Genomic DNA, 21278 nt, shown 5'->3' on the forward strand with positions numbered 1-21278 from the left:
CTTAACACCTTCCCTCCTCTCGGTCCTGATGGAAAACAGATTTTGAAGAAAATGCCAGCAAAGCACTGAGCTATCCAAGAAAGGAAGGGCTTTGTGTTCCACAGAAACTGGCAGTCTTACACTATAGGAGTACAAAAATTTTCTTTCACATCCATACTGTAAGATCTTTTCCTCTCTGCCTGGTATACTTTTCCTTTCAACAACAAACAGTATAACTGAGTCTGAGTCTGGCTAAACATTTTTTTTATTAATTGAAGTCATTTGCAATTTTGTTTTTCTAATTTTACACATATTACAAGAATGACTTCTCTTTTCCTTCCTTTTATTCTACATTGTTTTTATAGATGTGAAGAGATGCAATAATTTCATTCACATACTCAGAAATAACAAAGTATCTCAGTGAAAAACTCCTAAGACATTTACATGAACAATGGATACACCTAAAGTTGTATTTTAAAAAGTCACAGGAGCATGTGTCTAGAATATTAGAATTTTGTGATTAAATTGTCATTTGCTTTTTTTTTAAACAAAACACTGATTACCTATTATAAATGACAGAGCAGTTCGCTAATTACCCCCAGAACTGGTGTTATAAAACTAGAGCCGATAAAATAATAAGGCGCAACTATTGATATGGGTCTAATATTGCCATCCACTTCGCCCTTCTTCCATCAAAGTGAGCAATTAATTTAAAATAAAGGGATACAGAAATGTCAGGATCCAATATGCAAAGAACCTAGGTGACAAAATGATAAAAATATATCCAAATACCTTTCTTAGTATACTAGTCAAGGCACTAAACACCATAATTAACCATGTAACTTTGATAACCAAACCCTGAACAGCGCAGACATTTTATATTCAGAAAGTTTATCTGACAGATCATTATCAAATATTGGGATTAGGTGTCTAGCTTGAAAAACAAAAACGAAAAACAAACAAATAAAAAAACCCAAAACCTTGTAAGGACAAATAAAGATGTGGCCCATCTGGTTATTTCCTTTGATTTTTTTTTCTAGATTACTAAGAACCATGTATGTTATATTACACAGAAAGAATATGTACCAAAACAAATATGCTGGCATATATACTGAAAATCCACAAATCTGATACTCTGTACTTCCCAGTTATAGAAATTCGGGATGGGCAAAAATGAGCAACTTCCTTCTCTCAGCATCCAGCACATCCTGAGACAACCGCAGTGATTTTAATTTATCTCTTAGAATTCTTGGCCACCAAGAAATCCTTCTTTCCAGTTTATTTCTCTCTTCTGCTTTGCTGCTAGGACCACAGTTCTCTTAAATACCAGTTCTTCAGACTGCAATATGAAGTGTGCATGAGCATGTGCATTCTAACCTGTGCTTACACATGCTCACCCAGCTCGTCCAGAAACGAAGGGCACACGTTCCAAGAGGCCACAGAAACCCTCTGATTAGAAAAAGCACTAGTTTAGAGAACTCTTTCACTGATTTAAAAATATATATAATGAAAAGTCAAGTAGTTGGAAAGCCCTCAGTAACCGCTGAGAAAGAAGAGAGCTGTCGCCCCTGTAATAGTGCCAGTTAATGAAAATTGAATGAGGGCTCCAAGGTTAAGAAGTATCATCTCCCAAGCAACAAAGAGAATCCAGAAATAGGTCTTCTCTTTTATGGAAATTTTTAAAAAGTAAAGCAATATTTCTAAAGAGTTAATTAGGCTAACAACAAAGGGATAAGAAGTGGAAAAGAAAATATTTCAAAGGTTTCTCCCCTTTCCAAAAGGAGGGTTTCTTGATAATCCCCAAACTCAGATCTGGTGAAAAATCACTCTGGAAAGACATATTCTTTGGAACTTCCCTTCCTTCTAGGTCACGTTGGCAGAATCTCCCTAATGCTTTCCCTCCTTCCAAACAGCACTGCAGGGCATTATATAACATTTAACGGAACACTGTTCCTGCTCCTAAAATGATGCCTCTATCCAGATAGCTAGCCGACTCTCTCGCCCTCCGGTGGTGACTCGGAGAGGAAAAGAGAAGAGAGAATACAAAAAAAAGGGCAAACTCCTTAAAAGGAAAGCACTGTCCAGTGATGAAATTTCCCTACAGAGCATAAAAGCCTGGAGTGACACCGATCCTAAGTCTGAGCCTAAAGGACAGGAACGCTCACCCATGCAAATGATTTCACTGATCAATCGCAGTCTCATCATTCCCTCTCAACCTATGTGTAAAGAAAAAAGGGTAAAAGGAACATGCAGAGGGTGCCAACGAGAGAAAGAGCACGGCCAGGGGGAACCGTGGAAGAGTATTCACCTTTCCATTTGTCAGGAATGACTTGCTAAAATGCAGATTAGATATTGCCTGGCATAACCAAAGACAGGCAGAGAGAGAAAGCGAGAGAGAAAGAGATCTTCCATTTCCTACTCCCTCTCCTTCAAATGCCTTTTACTGCCCGTGTGATTGTCATTTATACATTCAGATTTGTTCTCCTCTCACAGAGGGCTCTACCTACCTCTGCTACACCTGGATATTCCCATGGTTCCTACTGAAAACATTCTTTGCCAGTAACAAAGCCATGAAAATGAAGCCTATTTTTCTAGCCTTCATTTTTAATAAGCCATTTACAGAGAAGGCAGCAGAATGGCAATTCCACAGCCAATCCTGAGAAACCACAGTGAATCAGGAATCAGATTTCCCTAGAACACAAATTCTTCTGCAATTCTTAAAAGGAAGTCAATCCCTTTCCCCTCTTTTTGGCAGTCTGTAAGAATCTCTTCCTACCTCTGCAGTCTCTCTCCCTCCCTCTTCTCAGAACCAAGACAAAGAGGTAGACAAATCCCCACAGGGTCTTTCCTGAGCTACAGCTGCACAGTACAGGAAACAGGAATCTGCTATGGAGCTGAGGGAGGGGGAGAGAAAAAAGGATATGGATACATCTCTCACACACACACACACACACACACACACACGCACGCACACACAGCAGACACAGACTAACACTTTTCAGTTGATAACAATAAATCTGGCCTTCTCTGAGAAGACAATCATTATTAAAACTCTGCCTACTATGCCCGACCCCCAGGTCTTTATTTAGATCCCAGAAACCAGAAAAGAGGCACGCGAAGGAAACACAAATCTTACCTGAGTGACCATTTTCTTTTCCTCCATAAACCAAACGGCACGGAGGATGAGCCCTTCAGGGCAGTCCTGCTGGGGCGCACCTCCACAGCTCCCCCCGCCCCCCCCCAGGCTAGCTATTTCGGGGCAGGCTACTGATCTCCCTTTATCCCGTTCCCCTTCCTTTTTCTTTCTAGCGTTTCTTCCTTTCTTTTCTCTTCCTCTCTGGCAGCCTCTCCCCCTCCTTCTCTCTCCAGCTCCCTCCCATATCTCAGGCAGATGGCTGAAGGAAGCCCCACCCCTGAATGCCTAAGGTAATTAATCAGAGTGGAGCCCCACCTCTTCCTCCTCCCCCCACCCCTCCCGGACGGCTGACATCTCCCAACTCCAGAAAACAGGCCTGCTGGAGAATGGCAGTTTGGTGTGTGCTTTGCGCACGCGTGTGTGTGTGTGTGTGTGTGTGTGTGTGTGTGTGTGTGTGCAGGAGGGAAGGAGGGGGAGAGAGAGAGGGAGGGGCAGGCGCCATGTGCAGGCATATTTTAAGGAATGAATATCTGCTATGGGGGCATTAATTATATAGCACTGGAAGCATTCATAGCAGCTCAGCATAGTTAATACATATTTAAAGTATTCCACCCGTGAATATCTAATCATAAATAAGAAATGAAACAAAAATTATTTTTAAAAAAACATTTCCACTGATGTACAGTTTACAGATGTAGTGGATTTAATGAAAGATGTGAAAAGCTGCTGAATGACCACTTACAGGAGGGTTTTCAAGGAATGAGAAAGGGCAAGAACCTGACTGTCCTAAATCAGTCTAATGGACTGCAAAGGACGAAAAGAGAGTAGGAAGGTGATCTAAGTACTTATTTTTTCTACTGTAAAAAACCTGGGGATTCTGGAAAAGGTGTCTATAAACATGACTGTTTAAGAAACTGAAGGTGTATACAAAAGTACATACAGATTTGACTGCTGAAGGCTTCCAGTTTCATTATAAATTCTGGTTAACAGAAGCCACCCTTTGTGTTCCCCGGGGCTTCTGGATTTCAGCCTCTCCTGAAAATCATAAACCCTTTCCTATATACACACTGGGTACCTGTGTCATTACTGTAAACAGTAATTGTTACTACAGAGTGCTATAGATATAAAAGATCTGTGAGAACGTTTACTGAACATAAGAGTTTAACATTCTCTTATTAAAATGACATAATGAAAAAAGCATAAAGGGGTGATTCAGTCTGGAAGTCTTGGTCTAAGTCCTGATTCTGCCCTTTACAATTGATCTTAAGTCTTTAACTTCCAAATATAAATTCCATAATCTCCCTACTTTAATAAATTTTCAAATAAAATAATCTGTGTAGATGATGTTTATGGTGTTTATCATTTACCTCATAAAAACGAAGATTTCCCATTTTTTAGTATTCTAATAAATAAGATCCTATTCTAAAGGATTTTATTTATATTTTCATTTTGGTATTTTTATTGTTATAATCTCTAACAGATTATCCAAAGGCAAAGAGATTAATTCTAAAATTAAGCTTCCTATTTTTAAGATAAACACTAAAGAAATCAAGATTTAAAATCACAAATCAAAAAAAAAAGTAAAATAAAATCACAAATCACACTGAGAATACACCGTGTTTTGCTATCTTTATGAGGATTTGTCTGACAAAATGCATAACCAGCCTTTTTAAAATGTACTGTATAATAATGTGGGTTGGCACATTGCCAATATAACAACATCATGCTCCTACCCAAATTAATAATCATTTTAACAAAAATTCTAAAAAGAATACAGAAACTACCAATCTGGAGAACCTGCAGAGACTGGCATAATCATAGCTATTTACTGAATACCTACAATAAATCAGGCAGTATTCTGGGCATTTTACAGGTATCTGCATACTTTTGGTATAATCCACAATGCATAAAGAAATATGTACCAAAGAATGGGATCTTTAAACATTAGGAGAAAAAAATATCACTCTGAGAAAAGGAACAGATCAGTACTAGGCTTGTTCTTATTTAACATTTTTAGAAATGATCTAGAAGATAGGACATACTGCATTTCTGAATTTGCAACTGAAAAGCCAATTAGGAGATAAAATACAGTCAAATTTTTAAAAATACAGAGTAAGCAGAAAAGAGGTAGGTGAGTTTCACTGGAAGCAAAGGCAACCCAGTGTACTTTTCAAAAAAATCTAAATCACATTTATGGGATAATTATTTATGTTTTCAGTTCTAATATAAGAAATTAAACCTGAGAATCACTGTATACCATTTTCTGAATCCATTAGTCCATATAGTGCTAGGGGCAGAAAACCTTGAGCAAGACGGACTCCCCCACTCCCCATCTCTCTCTCTCTCTCTCTCTCTCTCTCTCTCTCACACACACACACACACACACGCTACCGTTATGAAAGCCGTGGTTATCTTGAAGTTTGTGTGTGACTGCAGCCTCCATACATAAAGGCAGACAACAAGGCCCCAAGAAAAAAAAAAATTTTTTTTTTTTAATAAAGAGGCAGATGAGGAATCCCTACATGCAAAAAGCCCAGGACTAGCGCCAGGACGCAAGTTTCCTTTGGCCTGGTATTCATGCGTCCTTTGCACATGCAGGACCAACATTTTATACTGCAGATAATAAGCTTACAATAGTCATGACCACAAGAAAGAGTTAGTGTGAGCTAACGTCAAAATAAAAATTACAATGATTTTCATAAACTCACCGAATAACAGGACATACTCAAGGATATTTTGAAGTGTATCCCTGACTTTCAAGGCTGGCATTATAGAAGACAATTTGCTCCCTGATGCCCGAGAGAGAAGAGCAACTGAACAGCCTGGATCTGACCCAGCAAAACAACTGGAGTCCCCTAGTGGCTGAATGTGCCCTGTAGTGTACCAATGAGCAACTCATTCCAGGGTATTTTCTGGGATGGAATGTCTGGGATCCTTCCAAGATCCTCCTTCTCACTCAACACCACACCAAACCAGATTTCTGTGAAATCTGCCCTTTCCTTCCACCCCTAGCACCACAAACTCAGTTCTGACCATATTATTTCGTATCCAGCCTCCTACTTGTCCCTCTGCCTCCAGTCTACCACTCTTGCTATCTGCGCTGCTCACCACTGCTAGGGACCTCCTTCCAAGTGTAAAACCCACCATGCCATTTCCCTGATTAAAATCCTCAACTATTCCCCACAGGCTAAAAGGGGGGAAAGTCCTAACTCTTAAGTAGGTGCCTACCACATAACCTAGCCTCACTATCCCAAATTAGAGTCCCTGCTTCCCCTCCTGCCGCCACCACTCTTCTCTGCTCCTAGCACACTAAGCCACGTTCCTCAACGATACCGTGTTTCTGTTCTTTTCTGTTTCATGTTCTTACTCCCTTGAACAGGGCCATCTATCTGGCTAACTGGTGAATTCTTCCTTCAAAGCTCACTTCAGGGATCCCCTGCCCTAGAGCTTGTCCTGACCCTCCCTGCTCCCACATCTGGGTTAGGTCCCCCTTTTCCCTATGCCTTAGTGCCTAGCCCACGGTTCATAACTGTTGGGGGTATGACTTGATGATGAGCAACCTGACAGTAGGAATTGTGTGTTGCATACCATATCCCCAGTTCCTAACGCAGTGCTTGAATACACAGTACTGAAGAAATGTTTGCTGAAATCAAGCTATAATGCCTTGATTTCTATCTCTATCCATTTATTTTAGATACATGGGTACCTAAGAATGAAGAGTACCCATGTGGTTATCAAAACATTAGGAAAGTGTTCTTTTCTTCCAAAAAGGTACTTGGAAATATGTTCGAATTTATAAATTCACTTCAGTATCTCAGAAATTTGAGGCTGAAAGGAAGATGTACAAAAAGAGTGGGAGAAAGGCCTTATTTTCAACTTGATTAGAATAGTTCAGATTCTAGACAAAATAATACTCATTGATTTTTTAAAAAAAACACACAACTTTAGGTGCTCTCGCTCTTCACAATTTTACATTAGATGTGACTCAACTTCCGTAACTTCCACCCACACACCAGCAATGCTATAAAAGCAGATCCAACAGTCCCTGGCTGGAAGGCAGGTTTTGCTCATACTTTCCCAGGCTGCCTCTGACACCCAAGTGAAAAGCAACATTAAAGGGATAGCATTTCCTGCAATAATAAAAACTTGTTAGTATAAAAGCTTTTCACAGCACACCCCCACACAATAACCCTAAGTGTAAATAACAATTTACACCTAATAGATATTAAATACCTTCCCAGAAGCATCTCTAACACAATGCCACTTTAATATCCTTTGCCCCCACATTCCCTTTAGTATAAATGAAGCCAAATTAAGGCTAACTCTATTATTTCCTTGCTTCTTTTCTCTAGTTTAGGCAGGGATCAGTTTTATAGAACCCATTCTTGAAAAAAAAAGAAAAGGTGAGAGCAGCATTTGAAATGACTGCTTTAGACCTTATATGTTCATAAAACCCAAATAACCCTCACATTTATTTCTTGTCCCTAAAAATCAAACCTTTAGAACAAGACCCCAAAAAACATCTAAGACACAGGTGAGGCCAGAGAAATTAGAAAACATTACTTCATAAATTATCACCTAGATTTGGGTAACATACTCTTGTATCTTTAAAATATCCCAAAGTCTAGAACCCTCCTACACTGTTGGTGGGAATGCAAGCTGGTGCAGCCACTCTGGAAAACAGTATGGAGGTTCCTCAAAAAGTTGAAAATAGGGCGCCTGGGTGGCTCAGTTGGTTAAGCGACTGCCTTCGGCTCAGGTCATGATTCTGGAGTCCCTGGATCGAGTCCCGCATCGGGCTCCCTGCTCGGCAGGGAGCCTGCTTCTCCCTCTGACCCTCCCCCGTCTCATGTACTCGCTCTCTCTCATTCTCTCTCTCTCAAATAAATAAAATCTTAAAAAAAAAAAAAAAAAAAGTTGAAAATAGAGCTACCATATGATCCAGCAATTGCACTACTGGGTATTTACCCCAAAGATACAAAAGTAGGGACCCGAAAGGGTACGTGCACCCCGATGTTTATAGCAGCAATGTCCACAATAGCCAAACCGTGGAAAGAGCCAAGATGTCCATCAACAGATGAATGGATAAAGAAGATGTGGTATATATATACAATGGAATATTATGCAGCCATCAAAAGGAATGAGATCTTGCCATTTGCAACGACGTGGATGGAACTGGAGGGTATTATGCTGAGTGAAATAAGTCAAATAGAGAAAGACATGTATCATATGACCTCACGGATATGAGGAATTCTTAATCTCAGGAAACAAACTGAGGGTTGCTGGAGTGGGGGGTGGGGTGGGAGGGATGGGGTGACTGGGTGATGGACACTGGGGAGGGTATGTGCTCTGGTAAGCGCTGTGAATTGTGCAAGACTGTTGAATCTCAGATCTGTACCTCTGAAACAAATAATGCAATATATGTTAAGAAAGAAAAAAAGAAGAAGAATGTAGCAGGAGGGGAAGAACGAAGGGGGGGAAATCGGAGGGGGAGACAAACCATGAGAGACGATGGACTCTGAAAAACAAACTGAGGGTTCTAGAGGGGAGGGGGGTGGGAGGATGGGTTAGCCTGGTGATGGGTATTGAGGAGGGCACGTTCTGCATGGAGCACTGGATGTTATGCACAAACAATGAATCATGGAACACTATATCTAAAACTAATGATGTAATGTATGGGGATTAACATAACAATAAAAAAATTAAAAAAATAAATAAATAAAATATCCCAAAGTCTAGACAACTAGAGTTATATATGCAATTGAAATTATGTGTACACTCTCTGTATTCTCTGAGATTAAGGAAATATTAAATATCGAAAGGGATGGGATATAAACAAATTTATCAATAACCAGATTATCGAGACAGTAATACCTGATGAGCCTATGAAAACTGCAGTGTGTTGTTTCTTCAATACTAAAATATGCTGTCTCTGTTACTAAATAAATTACTGAAGACTCTCCTGTCTTCTTCACCTCCAAATCCCTGTGCACAGTATCTGGCACACAGGAGGTACTCAAAAAAAAAAAAAATTCTCAGAATGAGAAATCAAAGAACACATATATCCCTCTACATCAAGGTCGCCTTCCCACAAAGAAGTGGACAGTCTATGGGCTAATTCAGTCCACAGCATTCTGCAGATCCGAGCATGCGCTAGGCAAATGGATCTTTCAGATAGGCAATTTTCTTTCTCCCAATCTTCCAGATGCCGAATATCCTTAAGCTGTACTTGGTTTACAGATATTTAGCTCCCCCCTCCCCATAATGTAAGGCCTCACTTCTTCCTCCAACTGCCCATTCACCTCAAAATGATAATCAGTGTCAATGTGTTCAGTGGGTGACAGACAGTTAAGTAAAACTGCCTCAGGAAAAACTGGGATAAAAGACAAACCCTTAACTTGCAACAAGTTACATTTTCCCCCTCAATATTTTTTGTTATGGCAAAATACACATAAAATTCACTCTCTTAGCCATTTTCAAGTACAGCTAACCCCTGAACAACACAAGGATTAGGGGACCTGACCCCCAAGGTGGTCAAAAATCCATGTATAATTTTTGACTCCCCCAAAACTTAAGTTCTAATAGCCTACTACTGACTGGAAGATTTACTGATAACATAAACAGTCACTGAACACATATCTTATAGGTAGTATTATATACTGTATTCTTACCATAAGCTAGATGGGGAAAAAGTTATTAAGAACATCGTAAGAGAGAGAAAAAACATCCACAATACTGTACTGTAAAAACTTCACATAGAAGTGGACCCAAACAGTTCACACCTGTGTTGTTCAAGGGTCAACCGAGTACAGTTCAGTAATATCATATACATTCATAATGTGCTACCACGGCCACCATCCATCACCAGAACGCTCTTCATTTTTTAAAACTGAGACTCTGTACGCACTGAACAGTAACTCTCCATCCTCCTTGTCCTCAGGAGCCCCTGGCAACTACCACTCTACTTTCTGTCTCTATGAATTTGACGACCCTGGGTGCCTCACAGAAGTGGCATCATATGGTATTTGTCTCTTTGTGACTGGCTTATTTCACTGAGTGTAACTATCCTCACGGTTCATCCATGTTACAGCTTCTGTAGGAATTTTCCTTTTTTTAAGACTGAGTAGGGGCGCCTAGGTGGCTCAGTTGGTTGAGCGTCCGACTCATGATTTTGGTTCAGGTCATGATCTCAGGGTCATGAGATCGAGCCCCACGTCCGGCTCCCTGCTCGGCAGGGAGTCTGCTTGAGATTCTCTCTCTCCCTCTCCATCTCTGCCCCTCCCCCCGACTCATTCTCATTCTAATAAATAAATCTTTAAGACTGAATAATGTTCCACTGTGTGTATATACCATATTTTGGTTATCCATTCATTCATCCACTGATGGACACTTGGGTTGTTGCTTCCACCTTCTGGCTGTCGTGAATAATGCTGCTGTGAACATGAGTGTACAATTATCTCTTTGAGACCCTGCTTTCAAATCTTTTGGGTATATACCCAGAAGTGGAATTGCTGGGCCATATGGTAGTTCTATTTTTAATTTTTTGAGGAGCCATCATACTGTTTTCTACAGCAGCTGCACCATTTTATATGCCCACCAACAATGCACAAGGATTCCAACTTCTCCACATCCTCACCAACACTTGTTTCTGTTTTTTGGGTTTTTTTTTTTTTTTTGACAGAAGCCACCCTAACAAGTTATATTTTAACCATTCAGTCAAAGGCAGTAATGTTTAATCCAAAAGAATAATTTCAGGAATAGTTTCTCAATGAATAGAGTTTTTTCTGGGCAGGGAGACTATAGTCATTGTCCTGTAAGTCATTTCTAGCAAGCCCCTATCTACTTACTCTGCTTGTATTTTAACCTGATTTGGTCCAGATTTAGTTCTGCAAAAATCATAATAAAACAACCAGTTTCAATTGCACACTCTTAAGACATGCGTGATTTTATTACGAGCAAGAGCAATGAATGATCAAGTTCTGAAAATACTTCATTGCCTTACGTTGAGGAGAAATTCAAAAAAAGGGTGCAAAATCTTTAATTTTTAAAAAAATACTGTTCAGCCACATCCTCCATAATTTCTAATGGCATAACACACTGGTACAGAACCACACATGTTGTCCAGTGAGGAGCTTTAATTTACCAAAGTTTAAGAATATAACAGAAACCAGTAAGAAAATTTTGTAACCATAGTTGAGATAAAAGTTTAGGTAGCAAACAACCATCTATTACCTATTTATAAATGCAATGAAAGAAAACTACTACCCTAACTGAATTAATAAATAAGACTGTAAAATAGTTTTGGATCCTTCAATTTCAAATTGTTTTTTCAATCCCTTTAATTTCCCTGATGTGGTGGAATGGAAAGTGTACTCTTAAATTCTAACATCCCATTACCTGCCTTTCTAAGCTACCTTAATTTCAGATAGAATAAATCTACTAAATAGAGCAAGGCCAGCAAAGTGTTTCAAATACTGAGCATGACATTTATCAATACTAAATCCTAATGACCAAAAAGATTTGGGATGGCAAATTCATTTTATTATAAATGAATAAAATTTTACTGCAAAAGACTTTATAGCAAACATGTCATAATTTCTTTTTTAAAAAGATTTTATTTATTTGAGAGAGAGAGAGAGAGAGCGTGAGCGTGCAAGTGGGGGAAGGGGCAGAGGGAGAAAATATTCAAGCAGACTCCCACTGAGTGCAGAGCCCAAGGTTTGATCTCACATGGGGCTTGATCTCACGACCCATGAGATCAGAACCTGAGCCGAAACCAAGAGTCAGACACTAAATCTACTGAGCCACCCAGGTGCCCCTCATGTCGTAATTTCTACACAGGAATTCTTTAATCCATCCCATAACCTTTGCTTCATTGTGGGGTGGCCGGTTTTCTACCTCAAAACTTCTTCTACACTTTATAATTTTTTTTTTTCCATATATATGTCTGATACTTCAATCTTCTTTGGAAACACTTTTGCTTTTCCAGTTTTTTTTTCTCAATTTTACTTTTATGACTGCTATTACATGTCCCTTACTTTGCTAGTTGGGTCTCAGAAAAAATGTTCACAGATGTTTCTCCTCAAAAGCACATCAATATTTACTTTTAAGAAGCTCTGCTTCTAATGTAGTCTCATGACACTTCCAGCCTTAAACTGTGATGCAGCCCAATCTATTGTTTTATGCCAGTAGAGATGGAGTCCACAGGTGGTAAGACCCACAAATATACCAAAATTTCATTATGGTAAATGTAATATACTCTTCATCTGAATAACTCAAAATAATGGAAACACGTATATATAATAGAAGTAAACCACATAGTATAGACCAATGTATTATAATACAGTTGAAGAAACATAATCACATAACTACATCCCCTCCCATCTGACTTCAACACTGGTAGCGTAAGACCTGAATGAGAGCTGTGTTACTCTGGAGAGCTTACCCAATAGGTCCAGGTCTAAATAAAAATAGCCTGGTTTAGCCTGTAGGCCCAAAATACCTAATAGGATGTACTGGTTAGTTTGTCACTTCCTTTAACCCTATGCATTTCTGTCCAGCCTACAACTTAGCTAACTATTAGAGAAATGGCCATTTGAAAGAAAAAAATAATAATTAAGTGCCATGAAAACACAAATAAACCAAAACAAACTGAGAAAACAACTAGGATCTATAATTCAGAATTAACTGTATTAACTGTTTTTATTTTCCTATTCTAGGTTTTCAGCACAATCAATTAATATTTCAAAGAGTCATGTCATTTGAAGGATCATTTGGTCCAATCCCTTCATTTTACATACAGTGAAGTCAAATTAAACGAAGCTATTTGAGCATATCATGGAGGTGGTTAACACTATAGCTTGAATCAGAATCCAGGATTCTTCAGCTTTACTCACTATACTGCTACTAACTTAAAGGGAAATAGATATGTAGAAATATATTTGATAATGACTTAAAATTTTCTGATTCTAGACTTCAAGAAGTTCATAACTAAGATACTACTTATCTCATCGCAAAATAGTCTAAAATATTAAGTTTGGAGAGGGTGCCCTCTACCGTACATTACCTTTCTGAAAAATACAGCAACGTTTGGAAACCGCCATCTGTGCTTCTCATCTACTCAAAATGAAGCCTCAAGTTTACTCTGAGACGGTGACTTAGTTATGTTACATTTATAATGCCAAGCCCACTGTTTAACACACACACGTGCGCACGTGCGTGCGCGCGCGTGCACACACACACACACACACACACAGAGGAATCTCTGAAGTTTCAGAACTTCTAGAGTTGAAAGCAACCTCCCCTGCCCAGCCCTCAGTACTATAAAACTCAAACTTCCTGTTACAGCAAATTAGCAAAATACTATGAGAAATCTATGCCCTGAATGGTACCAGGTCAAAAGACAGAAAGCTTATAAGCATTTCATCCCACCATAAAACCTTCACATCAATCAAACAGCACCTTAAAAAAAACCAACAACAACAAAACAAATTATAGCCCTTAGCTTACCTGGACAACAGGATATTGATAATCCATACAATATACACCATACATAGCAAAGGGGGGGAAAAAATCTTCAGATAAAGACAGTACCAAAAGGGTCTACACTTTTGACCTGCTTGCTCTGGCTGTCCTGTCCAAAGGAACTAGGTAGCACCAAAAAATCTTTGGCTGACTCCCAGTCTATGCAGATAGGTATGCTGGCTCAGATGATGAAGCTGGAGCTTGGTTCAGCCCAGGCTTCCGCCCCAGTAAGATTCAACGCTACCCAGAAGAACTGTTCAGGGAGAAAGCAAAAAGCTCCAACTGAGTTACTAGTTACAGACTGACAACTATACTAGAGACTTGCTATTACTGTTGGTTTTAAACTGACAGCTCCACCAGAAACTCAAGAGGCAGAGAATGACAGCCAGGAAAAGAACACGGGCTCCTTAAAGTGGCAAGCAAAAACAGTAGGAAGCACAAGGTATCCAGGACCCAAAATTATATATATGTTCCAGGCTTTAAGTGCGTCAGAGGGAACACTCCCAATCCAGGACATGGAAAGGCAGATGGGACTGGTATTATTTCTCTATTCCGTCTTGGGCAGGATGGTGCGCATGCGCGCGCACACCCCACACCCACACCCACACCCACACACACACACCCCTTCTAACTGTCTCCGGCAGAGACAGGTGCTAGGATTAATAGTATAAAACCCCTCTGTCGTGGAAAGGAATGGGAGAAAAAAGAAGTCACACTGCTACATGTAGTAAAGGGATCCCTTTCATGACAGTGGATGTGTATCATCTAACACCTCCTTCACTGTGCTTTAACAGAGGCTGGACAGCTGGCAGGATCAGCACTAGAGAAGAGGAAGGCGGCCCCAACTCTGAGGCAACATGAGTCCACTGGAGACCTTCAGATATGCAAGACACTCTCTCAGCTGTTCCAATCAAACATGTAAGGATTAACTCTGGCTGCCTGCCAAAAGGTGGGGGTGGAAAGGTCTTTTCAGAAAAGCCAGTTGGCTTTTCCTCTTTTAGGAAGCTGCTATACCCACCCTACCATTATATACAAACACACATGTGCACACATATTTCTATAACAGATATTAAAAGCAGTAACAAACATGGACAGGTGTTAAGTCAGTCTGATAAAGCATGGCAGGTTAGCTTTCAAAGTCTAAACAGCCCATCTAAAAGCAGAGAACTGAAGTAATTCTTAGAAAACGGGACATACAGTGAGCAGAAAGTAAACGCTTAGTAAGAGATACACTATTTATAACTATTGCTCCCTAAGAAATCCCCTACTTGGGGCGAGCATTCAGAAGTTCAAAATGATAAATAATTCTAAATTAGTTTCAGGGGCTATGATCTCTCTAATCCTGGAGAGCCAGTAATATAACATGTTTCAGTAAGATTAAACCATGAGGATTAAATGCAACTGTGAGGCATCTGTAAGAGTTTATGTACTACTGTGCCCCCTGCCCTCAGTGCAATTTTTCCCCTTTTATGGTCATTGCATTTTATTTTAGGATTGTTCAAAAGAAATTGTTTTTTAAGAGTCAAAATGGCCTTAGTACATCCAAGACAGTTCTCTTGGTTAAACATTTACCTCAAATCAGTTCTAAGAGATTAGGAGGACCATTACAAGGTACTAGATTATCTTCAGATTGCTGGTATACTGAGCCTGTGTATTACGTATGAGAGACAATAATGCATCAATTCAGTACAATTAAAAAATTTACTGAACATCTATTACACACTAGGTACTGTGCTTAAGAACTGGAGATATGAACAGACACGGTCCTGTTGTCAAGGACTTTACAGTTTTGGGGGGAAACATAAGCACACAGGTAAAACCAAAAGCCAAAGGATGCTACAGCACAAAATTAAACACTGAGCAACTTCTCATACAAGGAATGACATTTTTTCAAAGCTGCTCTTAATGAACAGATCCATTGTATCACTTTCCTCACCACCACAACTACGAAACTCTGGCTTTGTCAGTTCTTAACAGAGATTATCTGAACCCCACAACATTTTTGATCTGATCTGTCACACATTAAGGGCCTATAATATACATTCTGACCGTCCCCAATTCAGCTATTAAAATGGTAATTAAGAAATAGCAAAGGTAATGTTTCTGTATTAAAATCTTATACTAAATTTCTACATCTAATCAAATCAAATCATTCTCTAACCCTTCTTCCCTGTACACCATGCCATCCCACCTCCACTCTACTTCATTTCATATACAGCACTACTGGCCACAGAGATACTTGTAAACCAACATCCAAAATCACTATTACATTCTTGATATGATTGGTATCAAGATTCCTCTCGATATGAAGACTGAGAAATGATGATACTTCTTATAAACCATAGAGGGCTGTGATAATGAACTATGGCTGACAAACTTCGTGAGTTAACTCTGTTCAGTATTTGGTGAATTAATTACAGAAGATGAAGTTCCCAGATGGTATTGTATTTAAGATGACACACTATAATTCAAATTCTAGAACAGCTGATATAATTTAAACTTGAAAATGGTCTCCATATATGTTACTGAGGGCCTAGTTAATTTCTAGAGCTATAAATTCTTCTTGAGGATAGATCTATACATACAAGGTGAAAAGATGTGACTAACAGTTTATTAAGTGAAAAAAATTGTATTACTGAATGATAATATTACTGAATAATGTATACAGTGTAATTCCATATTTTTAAATGCACATATGTATCTCTATACGCCATTCAGTAAATCATGTCATTTCTAAGCTTCCTATGTCTTGTATGTTATGTAGTTATGCGTACACACACACATACACATGTAACTTACTGACATGCCACAGACGCCACATATATACTGTGTATTATACATAACATGTTTTATATTTATACACATATATTATAGGCATAAGACAAAACCTACACCTCTAGGGGGTGGGATGGTGGGGAGGTAGCTGGTTTTCATTTATTACTTTAGAGATAAACTAATATGTTCAAATACATTTAAATTAGCCTTTGGTACTCCTATAATTTATCTTTTTATTTATAAGTTTAAGGGACTCAAGACAGATTTTCCTTTGAGTATAAGTACTTTAAAAATTAGCAATACTTTCTCAGTCTCTTCTATATTATCACATTTCCTTTACTTTACATGATGGCCTTACCATAAACCCTCTGGAGGATAGAGATGATAAATAATCTTAATCATATCTTATGCCCAGGTCTAGTTTAAATAATTAGCCCCTCAGAAAAAAGGCAAAGTAATTCAATACTTGAATTTTAATTATAACTGCTTCTTGTCTTTTGACTCATCCCTTGTAAAAAATTTTAAGTTGTAATTTAAGACCAATAACTTAGTCAAACTAAAATTCTAAAAAATACTTACACCATTTGAAAAGTACACACTTTACAATATTATGAATGCTCTTATAGTATTAAGTCTTTGTGTACTGATCAATTATAAACATAAATACAGAAAATGGCCTTTTATATATATTTCTATGCATCTCTTTAGTAGAGACACACAGACTACAAATTTCAACAGTTGGCATACTTATGACGTCTCTGTTAGATTGAATGTAATGGTATCAGAGAGAAATCGACCTAGTGATATTTAAGAGTGAGGTATCTAGAAACTACCTTGAGATTTATGAGGTTTTAGTTTCGCTAAGGATAAAGTAGACAATTTACCACGTCAGCCCCATGCTACAGGACATGACTGGTGACACTGCAATGTAATCTGTACCATCTACAACCGAGGCATCTCAAGACTTACCAAGTACTGGAATGCCAGAAAATATCTGAGATTCTTCTCTTTTCTACTTCCTCATTATTTTTTTCTTCTCTCCTTTTCCTTCCCTTCTGACTATGCCACAATCCTACCGTGAGTGTCCAAAGATACTAGTTAGGCCTCACGGTAGAATGTTTTAGCACGGATTGCAATGACCTCTGCTCCAAGGTACAAAATTAGCTTTAGTGACAATAATATTAGAAGATTCCAAAGATTGCTGTGTACAGGGATAACAAAGAAGTTCAAAAACAGATAGGGCTTGAGACAGACAGATGAGGATGGTGGGGATGAGGGAAAGAAAGATATATATGTAGGCAAAATATGTAGTTAGAAATATGCAAGATTTACTTAAGGATCAGTGTGACAAGTCTAGATGACTGTGGGTGAATAGTGGCAAATGCTAAGAAAAGTAGGCTGGAATCACTGTGGAGAGCCTAGGACATCAAGCTATGTATTTCAGACCTTATCTTCAAAGACAGTTTGTGAAGAAAAGCGTGTTACAAAATTACCATTTTGTGAAAATGGCCCTGGTGGCCACAGGAAGAACAGAAAGGGGAACAGCCTGAAGGCAGCGAGGCCATTTAGAGGCTAGAATCACAACAGTCTCTACAGATTATTAACGCACAGCTACATGTTGGCAGTAGGAATAACGAAGGTCTATCTCAAAGAGGTAGGAGACATTACAAAGGCAGCATCCACGGAACTGCAGACTGTTCAGATACAGGGTATAAGAGAAAGGGTAATTAAATATAACACTATGGTTCTAAGTCTAGTTGATTGGCCAAGTAAGTATCACACTAATAAAATAGGGAAATCAGAAGCATAAACCGGTTTGAAGTTATGACGGGACATCCAATAGGAAATGTCTAACAAGTCCTCAGAGGTGTAGGTGGCAGCCCAAGAAGAGAGGTCAGGGTTAGAAATGAAGAGCCAACAGGAGTATGGGAGGAACAGCCAAGGGCAGAATGTGGTTGACTGTTCTCCCACATTGACTTAGTCCACAATATTTATTGAACCATGTACTTCAAAAAAGAAAAGATAAAGACAGACAGACAAAAGAAAGGAAGAAAGAGAAAGAGAAGAGAGGGAGAATGAAAGAACAGTGGATACAAGGCAAAGGGCTGAAAATAGAACCTTAAGGAATACTCACTTCTAGAAGGCATAAATAGCAACAAAGGATAAAAAAGATTAAGCAGGATCATGTACTATTCACAGAAGCCAGGACACAGAGGACATCTGTTACTATCCTTCTATCTTGTGTCCCTTACACTAGGGAAAGTATTTCATAAATTGATACCACAGTTGAGTATATAGCAACGTCAAATAGAAATAGAGAAAAGTTTTTTTAAAAAATGAGAATTTAGGAAAGATAACTGAATTTAGCAAACAGGAGATCAAAAGAACTTTTGAGAGAGCTATTTTCACAGTATCAGCAAAAGGATGGCAATGAAATTAATAAATTCTTGATCATCATGGAAAATACACATGATACCTGCATATAAATTTTAACAAAACTTTCCATCTTGGGATACTTGCTTGTCTTCCAAGTGACAATAAAGTACAAAAATAATTACTGATACATTCAACTACCCACTGTTGCCTCTGTCAAGGTGGCCTATTACCTTGTCTTGTCTTTTTTTCTCTGTGCCTTTGATCATATTGTTTTCTTACCCATTTCAAAATGACCAAACCTTTAAACAGATTCCTTCGAGGTCTACCTTCAATACTATCTGTTCCATGAAGCTCTTTCTGATTACTTCCAGACAGAAGTAATTTCTCTTCTGTCTGAACTGCATGGTACTTTATCTTTAGCTGACTAACAGCACCTACCACTTTCTATGTTTTTAGCAATACTTGTTTAATCTATTAGAGATTTCTTTAAGGGCAGGACCTGTCGGTTCAACTCTGTATTTCTTGCAAAGGATTAAACCAATACCTTTCACACGGCACATGCCCACGAGCATGCGAGAAGGGAAGGTCCGCAATCACCTGAAACTACGAATCAGGGTGAAATGAACTGGCTACCAGCACAGATCTTGCATTTGTTCCTTCAGTCAACACTCATTCGTTCAACCGACACATCCCTGACGTTGTATGCAGTCCTAGGAACAGAAAAAGCTCTCAAAGAGCTGACGGCAGAGGAGAGAAAGAAAACAATAAACACCAAAATACCATTTGACAAATGCCGTATGTGTTAGTGTGACCTGGGAGAAAAGCCACAGCTGCCACCACTGCCACCATCGAACTTCCCAGAGTGACGGGAGCCGGGAATACTTCACAAGCAGTCAGTGCTTGAAATGAATTGTGACAATCTCGTTAAGAGTTTTCCAGGGGGTTTTGGGGTGGGTGGTGGGAGCTCGGACGCGGTGGAACAGCATCCCAAATGCATACAACTGCGTGGCACGGGCAAAGCCATACCTAGGGTACGTGCAGAAAGGCAGGCAGGTAAATATATGCACAAAAGTCAAGAGACTATTGAAAAATATTCATATAAAATTCTGTTGGTTCTAAGGTACTGTGAGGACTGTTGAATTTTCTACACCAATGGAAATGATTGAAACTATACCTACCAGAGAATAGCCAATCACAGTTAAGTACAGAAGGACTCCTTTGTATGACACATGGTACAAAAGGAAGTATGGATGGATAATAACAGGATAAGCCATGCTATGGCTGAAATGCATTATTCTATTTGGAGAGAGATGTGGCATGCAAATGGTGAGGCCAGGAATTAGCATTTTTGTTAGAAGCGTCTTTCATTACTCTTTCACTCCACATCGTTATAACTGAAAAGTAAAATATATCAGTGAGGTCATATGATACATGTCTTTCTCTGATGGGGTGGGAGGGATGGGGTGGCTAGGTGATAAACACTGGGGAGGGTATGTGCTATGTGAGCGCTGTGAATTGTGTAAGACTGTTGAATCACAGACCTGTACCTCTGAAACAAATAATACATTATATGTTTAAAAAAAAAGAAGATAGCAGGAGGGAAAGAATGAAGGGAGGGGAAATCAGAGGGGGAGACGAACCATGAGAGACTATGGACTCTGAAAAACAAACTGAGGGTTCTAGAGGGGAGGGGTATGGGGGGGATGGGTTAGCCTGGTGACGGGTATTAAGGAGGGCACGTTCTGCATGGAACACTGGGTGTTATACGCAAACAATGAATCATGGAACACTACATCAAAAACTAATGATGTAATGTATGGTGATTAACATAATGTAATAATAAAAAAAAAAAGTAAAATATATCCATAAAAAAAACAGGCCCACAGACATTCACTGTAAATCCAAAAAGACAGACAGTACATAAAGGGTAAGGGTAAAGGTATCTTTTAGCAGAAAATTACTATAAATATTCAAATACTGTTAGAAAAATATGTCTACAAATGATTCTACATACATTATCTTATATAACAGAGCCTTTTAGCCTCCACAGAAACTTTTATCTTAACTCATTCATAATACCTCTGTGACAGATAACAAAAATCATCACATTATTTCAGAGCCCCTCCAATAAGAGGTGGAATTTTTCTCCACCCCTTGAAATTGCTCTTAGCCTTCCTTGTGACTTGCATTCACCATTGGGCCATTAGCAAATGTGATGCAATCAGAGGCTTGACAGGTGTTTGTTCACTGGGCCTTGCCTTCCCTTGCTACTCTCTGGAACCCTGAGACTACCCTGTGAGGATGGATGGAAAACAAAGTGGAATAGAGATGAGCTGTTCCCGTTGTGCTCCCACAACCAATCAGCTTTGCCAACTGCCAGATGTGAAAGTCAGGTCATCCCAGAACACCCAGGCCCAGCCAGTCCAGACAAGAAGAACCACCCAGATTCCTGATTCACAGAATCATGAACAGGTTAATGATTAACGCT

General features: G+C 39.1%; 1 protein-coding gene and 1 long non-coding RNA gene across 22 annotated transcripts in view; one reads left to right on the forward strand and one right to left on the reverse strand.

Annotated features, from left to right (window-relative positions):
• Positions 1-21278, reverse strand: part of RBFOX2 (RNA binding fox-1 homolog 2) — a 283206-nt gene that overhangs the window by 95957 nt on the left and 165971 nt on the right. Inside the window, exon 1 of one of the 21 annotated variants that reach the window (XM_078076552.1) lies at positions 3116-3399. The exons of the other annotated variants lie outside the window; for them this stretch is intronic. Coding sequence (XP_077932678.1) covers positions 3116-3142 — 27 coding nt within the window. The 5' untranslated portion in view covers positions 3143-3399. Of the gene's footprint in view, positions 1-3115; positions 3400-21278 lie in introns of those variants that run through there. 21 annotated transcript variants of the gene reach the window in all.
• Positions 14397-16380, forward strand: LOC118540847 (uncharacterized). Its single transcript, XR_004919831.2, has 2 exons — positions 14397-14557; positions 15858-16380. It is a non-coding gene; the product is annotated as an uncharacterized LOC118540847 (long non-coding RNA).

Source organism: Halichoerus grypus, chromosome 6 (genome assembly GCF_964656455.1).
Source record: "Halichoerus grypus chromosome 6, mHalGry1.hap1.1, whole genome shotgun sequence".
In the NCBI taxonomy this organism is placed as follows: domain Eukaryota; kingdom Metazoa; phylum Chordata; class Mammalia; order Carnivora; family Phocidae; genus Halichoerus; species Halichoerus grypus.